Raw genomic sequence first — 17,207 nt, 5'->3', positions numbered from 1 at the left:
AACTGATCTTATGGACATTGGGTTTTACCTAACAGAATAATAAATATAACAATGGTAATACCATTATCATTACCATTACTATTATCATTATAGGTAAATCTGTTCAAATGTCAACATGGCATTAGTCAAAACTGTACATGCACTTAAGATTCTCCGTACAAATCAGCTTATTGAGAAATAGTTTCACCAGTGTTTGTTGATTTAATTGACAATGCATCAATTGAAACGTTCATGCAAAAAAAAATCTGAAGTTGCTTGATTAATGATGTCAAAATTTCCCTCTAAAATGTGGAGTGTAAGGAACTGTGAAATGGCTTTATGTAGAGTACAACTACACAAAATTGCACTTGAGTTCTGAGCAGACAACTTGTTCCAAGTTTAATTACAGACTGATACATTTCATAAGCAATTAAAATACATCCAGTAGGAAAACATTCTTCAGGCATTTATTCGCTGTGCATCATTTTCCTGCAGATCTTCTACATGAAGTACTTCGTTTTTTGTTGTTTTGTTTTTTTGCTTCAAGGTTGTGAGGCTGAATCCCACATTAAAGGTGTTAAATCTCTAGATCAGAGCCTGCACTGACACTGTGACATGAATGATATGAAGCATAGCAACTAACGGTGCAGTCCTGCACCCTACTCTGACAGCCCATCGTATTTCATGCATACCCAGATTGTTGTAGGGCAATTTGAGAACAGAAAACCACTAAAAGTCTGACCACGTTGCTCTACTAGTGGCTGGATGATGGATGCAGACTCGCGTGTGCTCTGGTTTGCCCTTTTGAATGAGCTGCATTTATTGCCCTGAATCCAATGGCAGCACTAATGAGGAGTGCTGGAGATAGAGCTGTGGTCAGTCAGGTTTAAAAGATGGAATCGTGTGATGTGTGCACTTTAAGTGACGTTCTCCAGGATGTAAAAGATGAGCTCCATCACGATGGGTTCTTCACCCCTCTTGCGTCCCCTGCTGTGAATGACTGGGATCAGCACACTGTCAAGGGTGTTGAGGTACTGAGCTGGGAGGAGCTGACCATTACTCCCAGCCACGAATCCCACCTGAAATTACAGTTTACCAATTATTGTAGACACAATCACACCCAGTAGTCAGTTATAAAATTTACACCGACTGCATGATACACGTCAGGTGTTACATGTGGGCAAGTGCTTTTAATTCTAAGCACAAGTTCATATTTTGTTGCAGTGTACCAAGAATTTACATGAGTTCTGAAACCGTTTTAAGTCAGAAAGAGGAATCATCTTTGAGAAAGCTAATCCCATCGCTTGCTTGTTTGCCCAAATATTTTTTCATAATGAAGGAGAGAGGGGGGAACTAGCTTTCATACTGAATCATGTGCAAGACCATCCATCCATTTTCTTTCGCTTATCCTGTTAAGGGTCAAGGGGGGGGGGGGGGGGGGGCTGGAGCCTATCCCAGCGGCTTTTGGGCGAGAGGCAGGGTTCATCTTGGACGGGTCGCAAGTCCATTGCAGGGCCAACACTAATAGACAGACAACCATTCACACTCACAGTCACACCTACAGTCAGTTTAGAGTATCAATCAGTCTAGTCCCCAATCAGTCTCAGTCTAGCCCCCATTCCACGGCACAGGGAGAACATGCAGACTCCACACAGAAAGATCCTGTGCCTGAGCCAGGACTGGAACCCGGAACCTTCTTGCTGTGAGGCACCAGTGCTGACCACTGCACCACCATGCCGCCATGCGCAAGACCACATCAAGTTAAGCTCAGATGCATCCAGTGGGCAACTTTATCCCATTTAGAGGATCTGGATTTTGACAAAGACCTGGTAGCCCTCTCCTCAAAGAGAGCACACCTACAGGAGAAAGGTCTCAACATCAATACTTGAAAGAAACAAGTCACGTACATAAACTCTACCAACTGTCCACCTTTCATCAACAGTGAACCACTTTGTTACAGTATGCCTGGACAAGCAAAGAACACTTGGAGCAGAAGAGCTGAAGGTGAGCTAAGAGAAATAAAATTAACGTACGCGGGAGAGGCGCAGAAGATAGAGAAAGACTGAGATCAATGGCATTGGATCACTGAGGTCTTATTTCCTTATTCAAGAAGACAACTAAGTATGTAATCCTGTTGCTCTTCCCTTTATATGAGGTGCTTTATCAAACCTGATGACACAGTGACTAAATTATGCAATCTCATTGATGGGAAATACTAAATATCTTTTCTGACCTCTTGGGGGTCAAAGGTGACACGCAGCCCCAGTTTGGCCATCCCATCCTCCTTCAGCAGTTTTAGGTGTGGACACAGTGCCAAGCAAAATGCTCGGGCAATCCGCTCTGTGAGCCGGTTGTGTTCGGCAGAGTCAGACGCTCCTTTCGGATGATTACCCCTCTGTAGGAAGAATAGCTGCACAAAAGAATTCATACAAATGAAAAAGACGCTTCTTAATGTACTGATGTATTCAACCTTTAGTCAAATGTACTTCTGTCCAGCGGATGATCTTCCCGTTTTCTTTGTATTCTGATTTCTGGAACATCTTTGTACTGCGGATGGACTCCATGGATTTGCCATCAATGGGGCTGATCACTCTGGAGATGATAATAATGGTGATGCACACAATTAAACACCCTTTTCTTTTGTGTTTGGTTAGTCACTGATAAAGCCTGCATAATACATCGTTTTCTTTTTTCCATCATAATCTTCTAATTATGAGTTTTTTTACTGACTATCTTTGCATGTTACTTTCATTTTGAACTTAAGCCTTAGGCATCAAGAATTTTAAACAGGTGGTTGCACCCACCCTTCATTCACAGTGCATCTTTCCTCCACCCACTGCACACAAACAAGCTCCTGGCTGTCTGACTGGTCAAGTTGTCCACAGGTGATGGTGTAGTCTTTCATCTCCCGTAGCAACCGGCGGAGCTCCACCATGGTGTCCGGGGTGATCTGCACAATAAGTCCATCTGGGGAGAGGGACAGCAATACACGAGAAACACACAAACACACCAATGGAGAGTCACTCTCACGCATGCACACACACACACACACACACACACACACACACACACACACACACACACACACACACGCATCAACGCGTATGGACACTTAGACAAACAATCTGTTAGAATGTACACAGACACACACATACAACACACTCTGAATAAACCTGTTCTGATGCAGTGATGTGAGCGTGCACTAGTTTCAACAGGTAAAGAGAGAAATTCTTGCCAGGACATGATCAACCCGAGGCCCTCTGAGGGGATGTCCTACCTTCTACGATGCTGGACTTGGCCAGATATCCTGAAGATGCTTTCAGTGCACTACTGAATATAAAAAAGCATGATCCAGTAACTGCAATAAAATGGAAAAGTTAATCATCAACACTGATAAACTGTGTGGCTTCCCTGTAACCCAGTGACAAGAAAACCTCACATGGCACCATTCAGTGTGCATGAGTTCACCACGCTGTGGTTGAACCCCACCTGCCCTTGATTGCCTTACATTTCTCAAAAGATTAAACACTGGAAATTGATCGTCCTTTTATGTGCAACCCCATCTATCCCGGACGTGGTTTAGGCAAACAGACATTGCACACACACACACGCACACACGCATTTTGTTATCTTTAAGATCTTGTTTCACAATTTTCGGAATAACTTTGCAAGAATCCATCTGTGTCCCGTGACCCCTGTTCTAGCGTCCAGTCCATATAAAACCAGAGTTTGAACAAATATATTAATTTAAAACTGTAACACACAATAAAGCTCATTTGTACATGTAAGTTTTGTATTATATGAAATGAGATCACATTACAGTTAAGTAGTTGATTTGAAACACATCAACACATGTAAGGTATTGCAGTGCCCCTCAGTGGCCAAATGACACAAGGTTTTGCTCAGCCTAAGGAAGGCACGGTGTTGATGCTTACATCAAAAGCCTTCCTGGTTGTGGGCTGATTTCAGTTGGCTACGATGTATGGATGTTTAGGTCTTTTGATAGGCTTGGTCTGAAGATCTGTTTTGGTTAGACTGGAAAAATTTGTGAAATCCATACCTTTGCGAGGGTGATTGTGGATGCTGATGGCTTGGGTCTGGTACTGGCCATCTTCTCTTTGCATGCAGATGAGGTGGGAGTCTGCAGTCTCACTGAAGCATGCCCCTACAGCCAGCACATGCTCATTGGACTTATTCAAAGCTCTCATCAACTAAAGAGGGTAGAAAGGGGGGTAGTGATTGATGAATAATTCATAATATTAGCAATAACTGTGAATATTTCGGGGCTTGGTTGTACCTCATTATACCCGCCGGTTGGTATCTTAATGCAGGTCCTCTGAGCCTCTAGATCCACAGTGAGCCCCGGAACCATTGGTAGGCTATAACGGTAATTCCTAAAGTCCTAAAAATAATTGAAGGTGTGAGGTTTGCACAATAGTTCTAGTAGGGCAAACAACACTTATCATAGCTGAAGGAAATTACTCACCACTAAGAGTCTCATTATAGTGTGGCCTATTTCCCCAAACAAGGGCCTCCTAAAGCGCACACTGTATAAAGGACATGGGTAAACTAGAAAAAAAGGACAGTGGTTAACTGACAAAGAAACCTGCAGCACTACAGACACAAAATTTCCTTCTAGGAACCCCCTTACATCTGTACTCTGCGCCTAGTCGCAGCATGAGACGCAAGGGAAAGGCTTTGGCCCAGGCCATCTCTGCTCTATGGACCAACAAGCCAAAGAGGTAGGGCTGGTTGGGCAGAGGTAGACCTTGGAGGGACTGAAGAGAGGCATGCACGTACAAAAATCCTGCATGCTCCTCGCTGCCCAGGAAACTGCCGCCAAACTGAGACAGTGACAGGTGTTTTATAATCTTCCCTGCAGACATACAGAGAAGGACAGGTGTGTAATTAAAGCGAAAAACACATGAAAGAGATGACAGTCCGTGTCATGAGAACAGCACGTGTAGGGAAACATATATACTCTCTTATTAATATATGCGTGGTTCTCGCCTGTGAGGGTGTCCTTGTACAGCTGGATAAAGTGGCTGAAAATATCTTTGGGGAGGCTTTTCTCTTCAGGCAGGCACTGCAGCAGCACCACAACCTCCACCTGGCCCACTGCATGCATTCCCTTGGTCGTCACGCACCAGCACTTCCTGTTAACGTCTATCAAACAACCAATGCAGAACCTTAGGGTGTTTTATCCCCCAAAACATACAAATGTGAAGTTAGAAGCTCCTACATGAAAACAAACTTATTATTTGAACCTTGGACAACTTATTCTTTTAACAATTTCTTTAATTTATTTTAGGATAAGCAACAATCAAAAACATATTTTAAATGAAAGCACATTCTATTTGAGACTGTATGTACAGCAATAGCAGTAATAGGGTGGCATGGGTATGAATCTACAACATGGAAATGAATTAGCATTGTTGAATATCTCCTTCATCGCAAAATCCATGGGAATTATAAATGTCTAAATGAAGGTCAGTGATTCACACTTGATAAATATAACCCAACATTTAGCTCAACAAAATATCATGTCAGTGAATTCGTAAGGCTTGTGAATTTTGAAGCAATTAACTATCCAAAAACCAGTTGGTTTGTAGATAGTGGCAGACTACGATGTCATCGTGCCAAAAGAGTGAAGCTAGTTGTGCTAACGTTGAAGTCGTGCGACTGTGATGTAGATCCTCCCTAGCATAATGTTAGCTTTTTACCTGTAATAATTGAGGCATTTACACTACAAAAGTCAGACAAGCGGTATTTGTGAAGATTATCTTGCTTAACAAGACATGAAGTCTCATGAACTTCTCTTTGCCACATAGCTTTTTCATTAATGACTGAAAATCCAGCGTAAAAATTGTATCGGCTTTTGGTCGATGAAATACACAAGTGATGCTGTCTTACAGGTTGGCCAACAAAAACACATCATCCCTGCAGTACTCAATTGGAAATGCACTGCTTAGCTTTTCATGCACAGTACAAACATAAAGAAAAAGAAACGTACAGTTGACCAGTTTGACCATGGCAAGTAGGTTAGCGTTGAGAACAAACACCAGAGGCTTTGGCCGCCCGCTCTCCAGCTCCTGAATCAGAAGCATCTCAGAGGGATGCTCCTCCACAGTGTAATCTGAGAAGACAAGCACATCTTTTATCTTCTGCAACTATTTACGCTCGGCACAAGCGACGCATAGCATTTTTATGCTTTGTTCCTAAAATGAATCAGAGCTGTGAAAGGGTTAATAACTAATATTTTGCGGTCAGAGCCACAGGGGTGAGGTGGCTGTAATTAATGCTGTTACTTTAACCTGTTGAGTTTAACCAGATCAGACAAGGTCCACATTGTTATTCACAATAACAACCCTGAGGAAGAGATAAGACCTATAAGTGGTTCATATACACCTGGGAACTGCCCAGCACTTCCACAGTCTAATTTAGTAAAGTAGAGGTGGTTGTTTAATGTGTTACATACACCAGACGGTTTGAGGACATTGTCTTTCACACATGTCCGTTTCAACAGTGGGATGCAAAAAATGTCACAACACGCAAACTGAATCTATGTAAATTTGAGCTTATAATGGTCACAAGCTGATTTTGCTTTGAGCTGCATCATGTCATCGTGCATTCTCAAAAATTCATCTTGCATAATCTGCAGTGTGCTCAGTGCTACACACATCTGTCCCTCTGCCCTGAGGTAGATGGTGGCTTGTAACAGATCCCTACAGGAATCACAGATCAACCCCTCTTCAGCTCAGCTCATTATCAATACCTTACAGTTCTGTGCCTCTTCGTCCACCATGTTAAATGGCCACCTTCATGCCTTAACTACTGTCTGTGCATGGACATCTCAAGAGCAAAACACTGGTTGGGCTCATTTCAAATAGAAGAAAAATACTGGCATTAATTTGCCCGTTGATATCAACAATTAATCGACTGATAACAGTCAATATAAACTGATATCAACTGATGTGTAATTTATAAATTAGGTCCGTTCATCATTTGTCCAGTAAAATCTGCTGTCCTCCAGTGCTACACTGATGTCATTTTAGGAAAACAACAACAACAAATAATTTCAACACTTGAATATTATGCTTCAAATACATACAGTATCTCTGTCACAAGTGATTGAACGACATATGATGGAACAATGCAAACAAAAAAGAAAATATAGACCAATAACTTGGTTATCACATTTTTTTTTTGACTCCTTAATATTGGTATCTGTCCCAAAATTCCCATATGGGTCAGGCCCTGCTTACCTCCTTTGACTCCTGTGGAGGTAAGAATGGGTGGCAGGCCATCCAGAGGGATGAGGTTGGCAGAGCTGCTCACTAAAGTTGTAGTGGAAGGACCACAGACTTCCTAAAGGAAGAAGGATGCAACAAACTGGCTATGTCAAACAAATCTGCTATGTCAAACCTACCTGGAACAATTTACCAGGCATCACAGAGGCACGACGGCCGACACTAAGGTTTAAAATGTAGAGCAACAAGAATCATATTCGGTTTAAGGCGATCCTACGTTTTTGGTCATCCCATGTGGCCTCCCGGCTCTCCTGATCTGCGGTGAACTTGCAGGACTCCAGAACGTTGGCCTTCTGACCGGAGTGGTGGGAGCAGACTCAGACTGCTTATTGATGAGGATTTCATCTGCAAACCACACCCTCCTTTTGCCACTTGGGGGTGTACCTGAGGAGAGGATATAAGAATTACTCATGCATTCTTTTAAAAGGACACCTGAGAACTTTAACAACAAAACCTTTTTCCTCACCTTTAATGAGGGTTGAATGACAGGATACACAAACTCGCCCCTCCTTGCCTTCCAGATGTGTAAGTCTGAACTTCAGGCTTGAGCAAAGTGCACAAAAAACCTGACAACACACGTGCACAGGCACAAATATACAACAAACGCCTCTGTACTTTTAAGCTGTATTATTTTACATACTGCATAATATATGAACTCAAAAAATATCTCTCACCTTCCCACAAGCACGGCAGTGGTGCCTCCTCTTAGTAAATGTAAACTTGACCCCACACTTCATGCAGACCTGTGCCTGAGCATCAGGGATCCAAACAGGAGCCACATCCCCAAGGACAATGCCTCTGTCCCTCGACAGAACGCCGAGAGGGCTTGACAGGCAGTCATTGTCAGGGCTGTCAGGGGAGGCGGCAGAATCCCCCATTGCTCCCTCTCCACTGGCTGTAGGGGGCGAGCGACTGCTTGTATCCTCTCCTCCAGTAGATATGGCAATTTGAAGCTGGCTCTGGAGGTCCCCTCGACCATACGTCTCCTCCTGTGAGAGGGATGAAGGGGCTTCTGTCCCTTCTGTGCTACAGGACTCCTCCAGCTCCTTCTCCTCAATAACTAAGTCCTCCTTGGAGGGGAGAGTCTGGAGTTTTGCCTCTTCCCCCTCTGGCCATGCTGCCTCAGCTGGACTAAGAACAAGGGGGCTGGAAGACTCCTTGAAACAACTCTCGCCCCATGTGGAGATGGCGGTCACAGTGCAGCAGCCTTCCTCCAGCTGGGAGGTGGAGGCTGTTTTGGCAGGACATTCACATGATTTCTGCTCACATGTTGCAAAAGAGTTGGTTGCATCTGAAGAGGTCTTAGATGGGAATTCAGGTCTAATTTGACCGCAGCCCAGCTCTAATTTCGATACATCTCTATCTTTGAGGACCAATAGACAGGGTCTGTTCAGCCAGTGGTGCTTGGTGTCTTGAAGAGAAGGATTGTCTCCTTCATCTGTGTTGAGGAGAGACAGATTCAAGATCATTCATGTCCCCTGTTTGCACACACCTGCAGAACACTCATTCGTCTGTGTATCTTTAGATGGCTGATGGCTTTACAGCCTTTAGTTTTTATACAGTGTTTGTCCAGTACTTTTGGATTCCTTTTAAATGTGCACTCCAGAGTCAATAAATAAAGATGTGTGTGTGTGTGTGTGTGTGTGTGTGTGTGTGTGTGTGTGTGCGTGTGTAAAATTAATCCATCGGTGCCATGGTAATAACACCAAACTGAGATTAAACATTACTGGGAGATTATATGGGAGCAGGAGTCATAACACAACACCAATGCTCAGTAATAGTGGATATAAGAGCAGACCACAGTGATATCCAAGAAATCCAGGAACCATCTCAATGGTAGATGTCCAAGACCAGGTATGAAAAGCTGAACCCTGACAGGATTCACACATTACTGGCTAAAGAAACTAAATGCATTATATTAATGCCTGGCAGCACAAACACACCAGCTGCTGATGGAGGGGACCAACCCAGAGAGGCTAACCCAAGGGCAGACAGTCCTGATCAGGGAAGACTCCAAGAAAGGTGCGATCCCATCCAACTACTGGCCAATAACCTGCCTCTGCACAACATGGAAGTTCCTGTCGGGCGTCATCGTGACTAAGATGAATAGGCTCATGACCCAATACATTAACAGGACCCAGAAAGAAATTGATAGCAATACCAGAGGAGCCAAGCACCAGATTCTGGTCACCCAAGACTGCAAAAGCCAGCAGACCAGCCTATGCACCACCTGGACTGATCATTAGAAAGCCTATGACTCAATGCCACACACATGGATGCTGCAATCCCTGGCACTGTACAACATCAACAGGAGGCTGAGAGCTTTCATTAAGAACTCTGTGGGGCTACGGAAAATAACTCTGGATGCCAACTCAAAGACAATTGCACAAGTTACCATCAAGTGCGTTGTCAGATAGTATCAAAGACAGGGAAGATGATCAGAACTACCAGAAGGCAACACTGGAGATCTTCAGGACAGCTACAATTACTCTGGGATCCCACAGGCAAACGGAGACCATGAGCAGCCTGCAAGGAAGCCAGCCACAGCCAAACGTCCACAGTGTAAGGTAGGTCCTGAGAAGTCAGCTCAGTCTTTGGCCCCCAAAATGAAATGTTATCTGAGTATCGAAGGCAGCAGAAACTCAACTATGTAGAGGAGGAGGAGGAGGAGGAGGAGGAGGAGGAGGAGGAGGATGAACCATCATGGAGGGACACAACCCTGAACTACATATACCAGCGACTTATAGAAGAAGTTTCTGATATCATGAAATCCTTCAAGTGGTTGTAGAAGGCTGGACTGAGAGACAGCAGAGGCACTTCTCATGGCAGTACAAAAGCAGGCACTTAGTAAAAGCTCAATAGAGACCGGGTATACCAGGACACAAGGTGCAGGGTGTGCAACGATGCCCCTTAAACAACTGAGCACATAGTAACAGGGAATGAGATCCAGTCAAGAAGAACATACATGGAGCTCCTAACTGAGGGGCTGGGATAGTGTACATCTGCACTGAGTATGGGCTGGATGTCCCAAGATCAGAATGGACCCCTTCTAAGGTGTGTGTACACACACACACACACACACACACACACACGCGCGCACACACACACACACACACACACACACACACACACACACACACACACACATATAGTTCCATAGAATGATTCAACATCTAATAATCACAATAAGTTACAGCTGCAACAGTCACAACAGAGCCGGCTAAGAGCAAAGCCTATGATCTCATATTCTGTGCTTTAATCAAATTATGGGAACAAGTCAAATTTTATGAACATTAACCCATGACATTGACAAGTCAGTGTGAGGAAGCAATGTATATCTTGTAACCAGTAAATACGGTTTTTTTTTTTCCTTTCAGGGCCACTTTGGGGCTCCATAGCATGACTCATCATCTCTGAATACATGAGGCGAATGTTCTCCCCCTAATTACAGTAATACTCCCAGTCCTTTTATATCATGTCCATCTGTAAACGACCAGCAAGCGACGCAAAGCGAGGGAATAATGTATGTATATTTTATTACGTCATGATCAGGACTGTGGCGCACCCACGGTGCCTGCAGCTCATGTGATATTGGAGACATTCTACATTTCAGTGATAATGCTGGGCACAATACTGCAAAATATGTCAGAGATAAAAATCCCTCATAGTTCTGCATGACGTGTCGTTAATAAACAGAAAGGCGGGCTGTGTCACGCCTGCTGGGCTACAGTGAGAAGGCGGGCTGCTCGCCCCCCTCCCGGGACAGTGACGCAGTCAACACACGTGCGAATGTTTAATCCGCTGGCAGGCAGCGAGGTCGCCAATGCGACAGTCAGACCGCATCCTCGTAAACCCCAGACCACTTCACTAAGGTTTTGTTTATTGAACGTTTAATGCTTACTTCACGCCATATGTGAACAACTCACCCACCCACAGACACACACACTTCTGATGATGCAGGGACTATGCAGGCGACTAAACGCTGAATCAGCTGTTTTCTGAGCCAAACAGCCCTTTACTCAATATAACACACGAAGAACACGCTCATTCCGTGAAATCTTTGCAGTCCTCACCTTCGGTTATTGCTTCCAGGAGGCTTTCATTCTCATCATCCCGCGCAGGGAAGAACTTATGAAGCATTTTATCCCGTTGCACCGTAGTGGCCAGGAGGACGCGATCAGGCAGCAATGGTTTGGGAGAGGATGGGATGATTTTGCCTCGCACTACCGTCCCCCCCTCTAAGTGATCTCCCTCCTCCCCTGTTCCTCTGCAGCTCTTTGAAGAAACTCAAGAGGTGTGCAGAAACGTCCCTGCCCAGCTTGCACACGCGCGCGCGCGCACACACACACACACACACTATAACTATGATGTCAGACCCAGCCTGAAGCACACCATCAATGAATAAACCAGGGGTTTATTTACCATCCCTTGGGATACTTTCATTGATATTTGGTCAATGACCACAGCACCATCTAAAAATGTTAATCACCTTTATTTTGTTTCATAAACAAACAAAAAAGTCTTAAGACAGCTTTTATTGACCATCGCAATCCTGACCATTACTTACAATGTAGTGAAGGTACTTAACCATTTATTCACAGGGAGTTTTTTTTTCCAAATGCATTATTAGTGCACAAGTCGATTTGACTGAGAGATTTGTGGATCGTCTGCAAATAGAAAAGTCTCTGATTTGTGGTGTCGGTTCTGATATGTCTGGATAATGAGACACTGGGTGGGGTTTCAATGTAATCCAGTCCATGTGCACATGCACAAGACCTTGAGTGTGTCAGTTTGCTTCATTCTTTGATGCTTCATCAAAGTTCTCCACAAGATCTGCAGAACAACAATATGGTTTTTATTTCTACAGAAGACAACAGCCTTTACATTCAATACACAACGTGTGTTCATGTCATGAACACATATATGATCAATAAACACCAGATGTGAAAATTCCTTTACACAACCGAGTCCATATGAGTGCATCCTAAACACATTATGGTCTGTACCTGGAACATCGTCATCCTCTTCCTCAATATCCTCTGCCTTTGGAGCTTTGCTGTCAAGAGCTGAAATGATATACAAAACAAAAAAGGAAAAACAAAAAAAAAAAACAGCTTTAGGTCGTCTATTAAATGACTGCAACAAGCTATATGACGGATGGATTCAGGACGAAGATAATGAAGCACTTTTTAGCACACATTTTGTAGCACATGTAAAATCAGCCCTTTTCTAAATGGGAAAAGTGGTTCAGTACAATTTCAGTTACTTATTTATATAGGAAAAAATAAACAAAAGTACCACTTGCTTTTCTCCACACAGACCCTTTCCTATATTTTCTCTCCTTAAACAACAGAGCAGCTAAATAACTGTCTGCTGGAGGGCCATTACTGTTGTCATCGCAGACAAAAGCCGGATGTTAGTGGGTGTCAGCAGATTTTTTGCCCGCTGGGAAAAGTTCTTAAAAAAATGTCAAACATAAGTTGTCCCTCTAAGATCAGTAAATACTTCCTCCAAGGAAAACCAGCTTTGCCAATACATCACTTGCCTCTTTTATCAAACAGGCTGAGTTCGTACATACAACTGAGATTTTCAGCAAGTACCTCTCTCCGCCTTTAGGTGTCACCATCGAGCAAACTATAAGATTCAGATCACTGTAGAGTCACACTCTGCCAGTAAACTATAATTCCTCCTCCTCCTCTACATGACCTGTAAGAAAGAGAGGTGTACCGGGTCTGAATACACCCACCTTGCCGGGGGAACTGTTCCGCCAGTTTGCGAAGGCTACTGAGGCTGTCGGCTCCCAGCTGACTGAGGATACCAGGAAGCATCTCCGTCAGCTGCTTGGTCTCAGCGTGACCTGTGATGGCGAAGGTGTTGGCGGACAGAGAGGCCTGAACTTTGGGGTTGTTGAAGTGGATCACAGTACCATCATCCTTGATCATGTTAACCTGGGAGGAGAAGAACATCTCAGATCTTCAGGTCATCGTTTGACACTCTGTTGCCGTAGTGATCAGACGGACGTCATCATTCAGCGTGTCCTTAAACAGAGGGTCCATACTAATTTACCTCCTCAATTCCAGCTATGTTGTTGACCGCCAACTTCTTTAGGGAACTCTGAAGCTTTTTATCATCAGCTGTTGCTGTTCTGTGTACCACCTTCTTCTTCCTACGTGCAGAACCCTGAAATCAAAGTTCATATTTTACTGCTACATGACAGAGAATTGAGGCTGATCAGAAGAAAGGTGAGGGCAATCACCTGAGGTTAATAATGGGATGGACTACTAAATACAGCAGTTTACACACTCGTACATGCATAGCATCCACGGTAGAATCCACGTCTTCTTTACCTAGAGGTATGTTCAGTAATCCAAAAACATTTTGATTTGAGCTACAAATACACTTGAAGACTTCTGGTTAAGTGTGACAGCTCATTGCACCAGCCAGCTTTGATCACTGTCACTGTAAAACACAAGTGCTTTGTTTGTTTTTAGCTCCAATCAAAGTGTGGATTATTGAGCATTGAGCTGAATAAAGAAACTTGGATTATACTGGAGGATGTGTTTGATAATTTGAACGCTAATGTTTTGGATCGTTTTACTGTTGTTACTGGTCAGTCTCCATAAACTTCAAGGTAAAAACACGTGGCTGGAGCTTCGTGACGTCTGTAGTCCCTCACCTAACTGTGAGGTTTTTTTGTGTGTGAAATGTCCTTTCTAAAAGACCCAAGATGACAGCTACATTAAGATGCTGTCATTGTCGGGTATTAAACATATTACACTTAAAATAGTATTTTCCACAAGTTTGGAGTGTAACAAATACCTCATAAACATTCAGTATTAATAAAGATACTCCAAACAAATTATCACAAATCCATAATATAAATATAAATCCAGCCAAATTGGATTTTCACAATTGTTGCACACACACATCACCAAGCAACAAACTAGCTTGGAAGACAGAAATGCTAAACCTCAACAACAGTAAAAGATTAGTTCGACTTTGTCTGAGGGAAAGATGTTTCGTCCCGTTATCAAATGTTAATTGTATACAAACAGCAAAATAACTCTTTCCCCTGACAAAAAAAATGACATAAGACTTGGGAGCATAAAGCACTGGGTCAGATTCCCTCTATTCATTCTAAAAATGGTCACCTTCTTGAAATAATCACCCGAGTCATTTTTTTCACAAAAACTTGAATCAAAACATCATAAGGAGTTGATTTAGGCAAAAAAAAGAAAGAAAAAGTCTTAAGTCTAAAATGACTCAGGCAATAATTTTAAGAAGGTGACAAAATGCTTTATGGTTAAATAATGTTACAATATTCATTCAGTAGCAAATTTGCAAAATAAGTTTACAATAGTTATATTTACTGACATTCCAATTTCGTTGAAAACAGCACAGCTAACCAATCAAAACAAAGAAAACACTTCCTTTACCTTCCCTCCTATCCGGACCTGGGCTTGAAGTTTGGCCAGTTTTTCTTGATTCATGTTGTCACCTGGGGTCAGACACATGTAGATAAAGTGATGACAGGGACATGATGCTGCTATCAGTGGAAGGATGAGTGTGTTGTCTCAAGCAGAGAGAGGGACAATATGAAGACTGATGTAGCATTGACGTTAGCTACAGCAGCACATTATGCTCAGCAGCTAAAATACAGCAGGCCAAGATGAAGCTGGCATACAACAATTTGGAGATATTACACTGATACAGAGTGTTTCCGTCTAACTTGTCAGGGACAGTGTGTGTGTGTGTCTGCGTGTGCTTAGCGGCCGTACACATGAAAACACAACAGTCTTGTCGCAGGCAAAACCATATGGGCTGAGCTCTATCAACTCGGCTCCGATCAGTCACACACCCGCATGCACATAATCTGCAGCTACCGGACACGAAACACACAATATTATCATTCCAAACCTGCTTGGAGATCCACAGAGGCATGCGGTAGTGAAAGATGGAGGTTATGAGGAAGAGATTACGTCACAAACCATATGGATTTTTCTTTTTCTTCTTTTTCGATCAGCTGACGGCCCGGAGGTGCTGCCATCTACAGGAAACTTGACATATTACAACAACAAACATCCTAAAATCTCCATTTTGATCGTTGGCTGAAAAAGTACTCAAGTTGAACAGCGATGTAAAAATGCCTTATTCAGATGCATTCAGAGAGATCCGGTTGGCTCGGTCCATGTGGGGCGTATAGGCAGCTGTACTTATATGTATATATGTATGTTTGTGTGTGTGTGTGTATATATTATAAGGAATCAATTATGGGCCAGGCAGCACAGTGGTGCAGTGGTCAGCACTGTCACCTCACAGCAAGAAGGTTCTAGGTTCATGTCCCAGCTCGGGCAAAGGATCTTTCTGTGTAGAGTCTCCATGTTCTCCCTGTGTCTGTGTGGGTTCTCTCCAGGTACTCTGGCTTCCTCCCACAGTCCAAAGACATGCAAATGGAGACGAGGCTGATTGATACTCTAAATTGACCGTAGGTATGAATGGCTGTCTGTCTCTATGTGTTGGCCCTGCGATGGACTGGTGACTTGTCCAGGGTGAACCCTGCTTCTCGCCTGAAAGCTGCTGGGATAGGCTCCAGCCCCCCTGCAACCCTTAACAGGATAAGCAAAAGAAAATGGATGGATGGTGTATATAAGAGCTCATCTTTTATATGTTGGTCAGTAATGTCAAAATACTGTCCTTGAGCAAATTTATGAGAGAGTATTAGCCTTTCATCATAGTCAGTCCCACTGCATAAAAAATGTTGCCTGCAACAAAAGTATTCATTTTGCACAAAAAGCACAGCTCACCACTAGTAAATGCCATGTAGTAAGTAGTGGACTGCCAGGCATTTGTGTGCTTTCAAAGTTTTTTTTTTTCAGGTTTTGAATGTGTCAGTTGGGTGCATCAGTTGTGCATAGTTGGTGTGGCTTATGGCAACAGTGCCCGATGTGAAATCTTTTCATCGAGCCAAAAATCCCTGCTGCTGCCCCTGTACGCATGAGTCTGCTTCTTCCATCCAAATATGATCAGGTTTCAGTTCCTTCTTGCTCTGCAGAACAGCCTCACACTCTGGTGTTTGAAGGTGTGCTGGCTTGCTCATCACTGCTTGTTTTACATTGTGTTTGGCTCAACTTGGCAGTGGTATTTTATCTGAGTGCCCTCTCGTAACAGTATCACATTAACACCTCAAAGTGAAATAAAGGTTATCCCACAGAGCAGCAGTATGAGATGCAGACTCTTGGCCCCATACGACAGCTAAAAGATAGTGATTCAAACTGCTTCTTAATGCACCCATCAGTTAGTAATGTTATCATTATGAATTTATGTCATATAATCATGTATCATGATTAGATTAATAATGATCGTAACTGCCCGGATGAGTATAATTTATTGTTACTTGATACTGTTATGGGCGGCATGGTGGTTAGTGGTGGTGGTGCAGTGGTCAGCACTGTCGCCTCACAACAAGAAGGTTCCAGGTTCGAGCCCCATCTCCATGACAGGATCTTTCTGTGTGAGTCTGCATGTTCTCCCTGTTCCTGTGTGGGTTCTCTCTGGTACTCCAGCTTCCTCCCACAGTCCAAAGACATCAAGAGGGGACGAGGCTGCTTGATACTCTAAATTGACCGTAGGTGTGACTGTGAGTGTGAATGGTTGTCTGTCTCTGTATGTTGGCCCTGTGATGGACTGGTGACCTGTCCAGGGTGAACCCCGCCTCTCACCCATAGCCACTGAGATAGGCTCCAGCCCCCCCGCGACCCTTAACATGAATAAGCAGAAGAAAATGGATGGCTGATACTGCCACAGAGACAGAGCTTCCTATTCCTTCAAAAGATATTTTAATTTGAGAACCATTCTTATTTCTCGTCTCCATCATTATGACAGAACATGTCATGCAGTTTGCTCTGTAATTTTTACAAG

The 17,207-nt window shown here is 43.4% G+C and overlaps 2 protein-coding genes across 3 annotated transcripts; both read right to left on the bottom strand.

Moving 5' to 3' along the window:
• Window positions 1-203: 203 nt before the first annotated feature.
• Window positions 204-11,570, bottom strand: zfyve9b (zinc finger, FYVE domain containing 9b). 2 transcript variants are annotated; one of them, XM_086223527.1, is made up of 16 exons: window positions 11,363-11,570; window positions 7,964-8,727; window positions 7,756-7,855; window positions 7,507-7,673; window positions 7,245-7,347; window positions 5,993-6,115; window positions 4,990-5,145; window positions 4,631-4,855; window positions 4,466-4,548; window positions 4,277-4,381; window positions 4,040-4,190; window positions 3,257-3,337; window positions 2,784-2,946; window positions 2,466-2,571; window positions 2,213-2,389; window positions 204-1,058 (listed from the first exon to the last, which is right to left on the bottom strand). In XM_086223527.1, the coding sequence occupies exons 1-16, from the start codon at window positions 11,427-11,429 to the stop codon at window positions 897-899; spliced, it is 2,733 nt and encodes a 910-aa protein (XP_086079653.1). In that variant the 5' UTR covers window positions 11,430-11,570; the 3' UTR covers window positions 204-896. The 2 variants fall into 2 exon arrangements, 1 of the variants encoding a protein (XP_086079653.1); XR_015119159.1 differs by lacking the exons at window positions 204-1,058; window positions 2,213-2,389 and having other exon boundaries at window positions 2,467-2,571; window positions 2,784-3,104.
• Window positions 11,571-11,775: 205 nt separating this feature from the next.
• btf3l4 (basic transcription factor 3-like 4) lies at window positions 11,776-15,295 on the bottom strand. Its single transcript, XM_086223529.1, has 6 exons — window positions 15,207-15,295; window positions 14,726-14,787; window positions 13,356-13,469; window positions 13,036-13,237; window positions 12,296-12,355; window positions 11,776-12,122 (listed from the first exon to the last, which is right to left on the bottom strand). Exons 2-6 carry the CDS (start codon window positions 14,777-14,779, stop codon window positions 12,076-12,078), a joined length of 477 nt encoding a protein of 158 aa, XP_086079655.1. The 5' UTR covers window positions 14,780-14,787; window positions 15,207-15,295; the 3' UTR covers window positions 11,776-12,075.
• Window positions 15,296-17,207: the final 1,912 nt, after the last annotated feature.

Source organism: Aulostomus chinensis, chromosome 14 (genome assembly GCF_037954235.1).
Source record: "Aulostomus chinensis isolate RoL2024-O1b breed Wild chromosome 14, RoL_Achi_v1.0, whole genome shotgun sequence".
NCBI lineage: Eukaryota > Metazoa > Chordata > Actinopteri > Syngnathiformes > Aulostomidae > Aulostomus > Aulostomus chinensis.
The sequence above is the reverse complement of the archived record's forward strand: the minus strand, read 5'-3'. Positions and strand labels throughout refer to the sequence as shown.

What these genes read in the sequence shown, in the direction of transcription:
- zfyve9b (XM_086223527.1), bottom strand. Translation starts at nt 11,429, where the DNA reads ATGCTTCATAAGTTCTTCCCTGCGCGGGATGATGAGAATGAAAGCCTC. An exon ending in CCTGGAAGCAATAACCGAAG is followed by an intron (nt 8,728 to 11,362) that starts GTGAGGACTGCA and finishes TCCTCAACACAG; the next exon opens with ATGAAGGAGACAATCCTTCT. An exon ending in TCATTCAACCCTCATTAAAG is followed by an intron (nt 7,674 to 7,755) that starts GTGAGGAAAAAG and finishes TCCTCTCCTCAG; the next exon opens with GTACACCCCCAAGTGGCAAA.
- btf3l4 (XM_086223529.1), bottom strand. Translation starts at nt 14,779, where the DNA reads ATGAATCAAGAAAAACTGGCCAAACTTCAAGCCCAGGTCCGGATAGGA. An exon ending in AGGTCCGGATAGGAGGGAAG is followed by an intron (nt 13,470 to 14,725) that starts GTAAAGGAAGTG and finishes CTTTGATTTCAG; the next exon opens with GGTTCTGCACGTAGGAAGAA. An exon ending in ACATAGCTGGAATTGAGGAG is followed by an intron (nt 13,238 to 13,355) that starts GTAAATTAGTAT and finishes TTCTCCTCCCAG; the next exon opens with GTTAACATGATCAAGGATGA.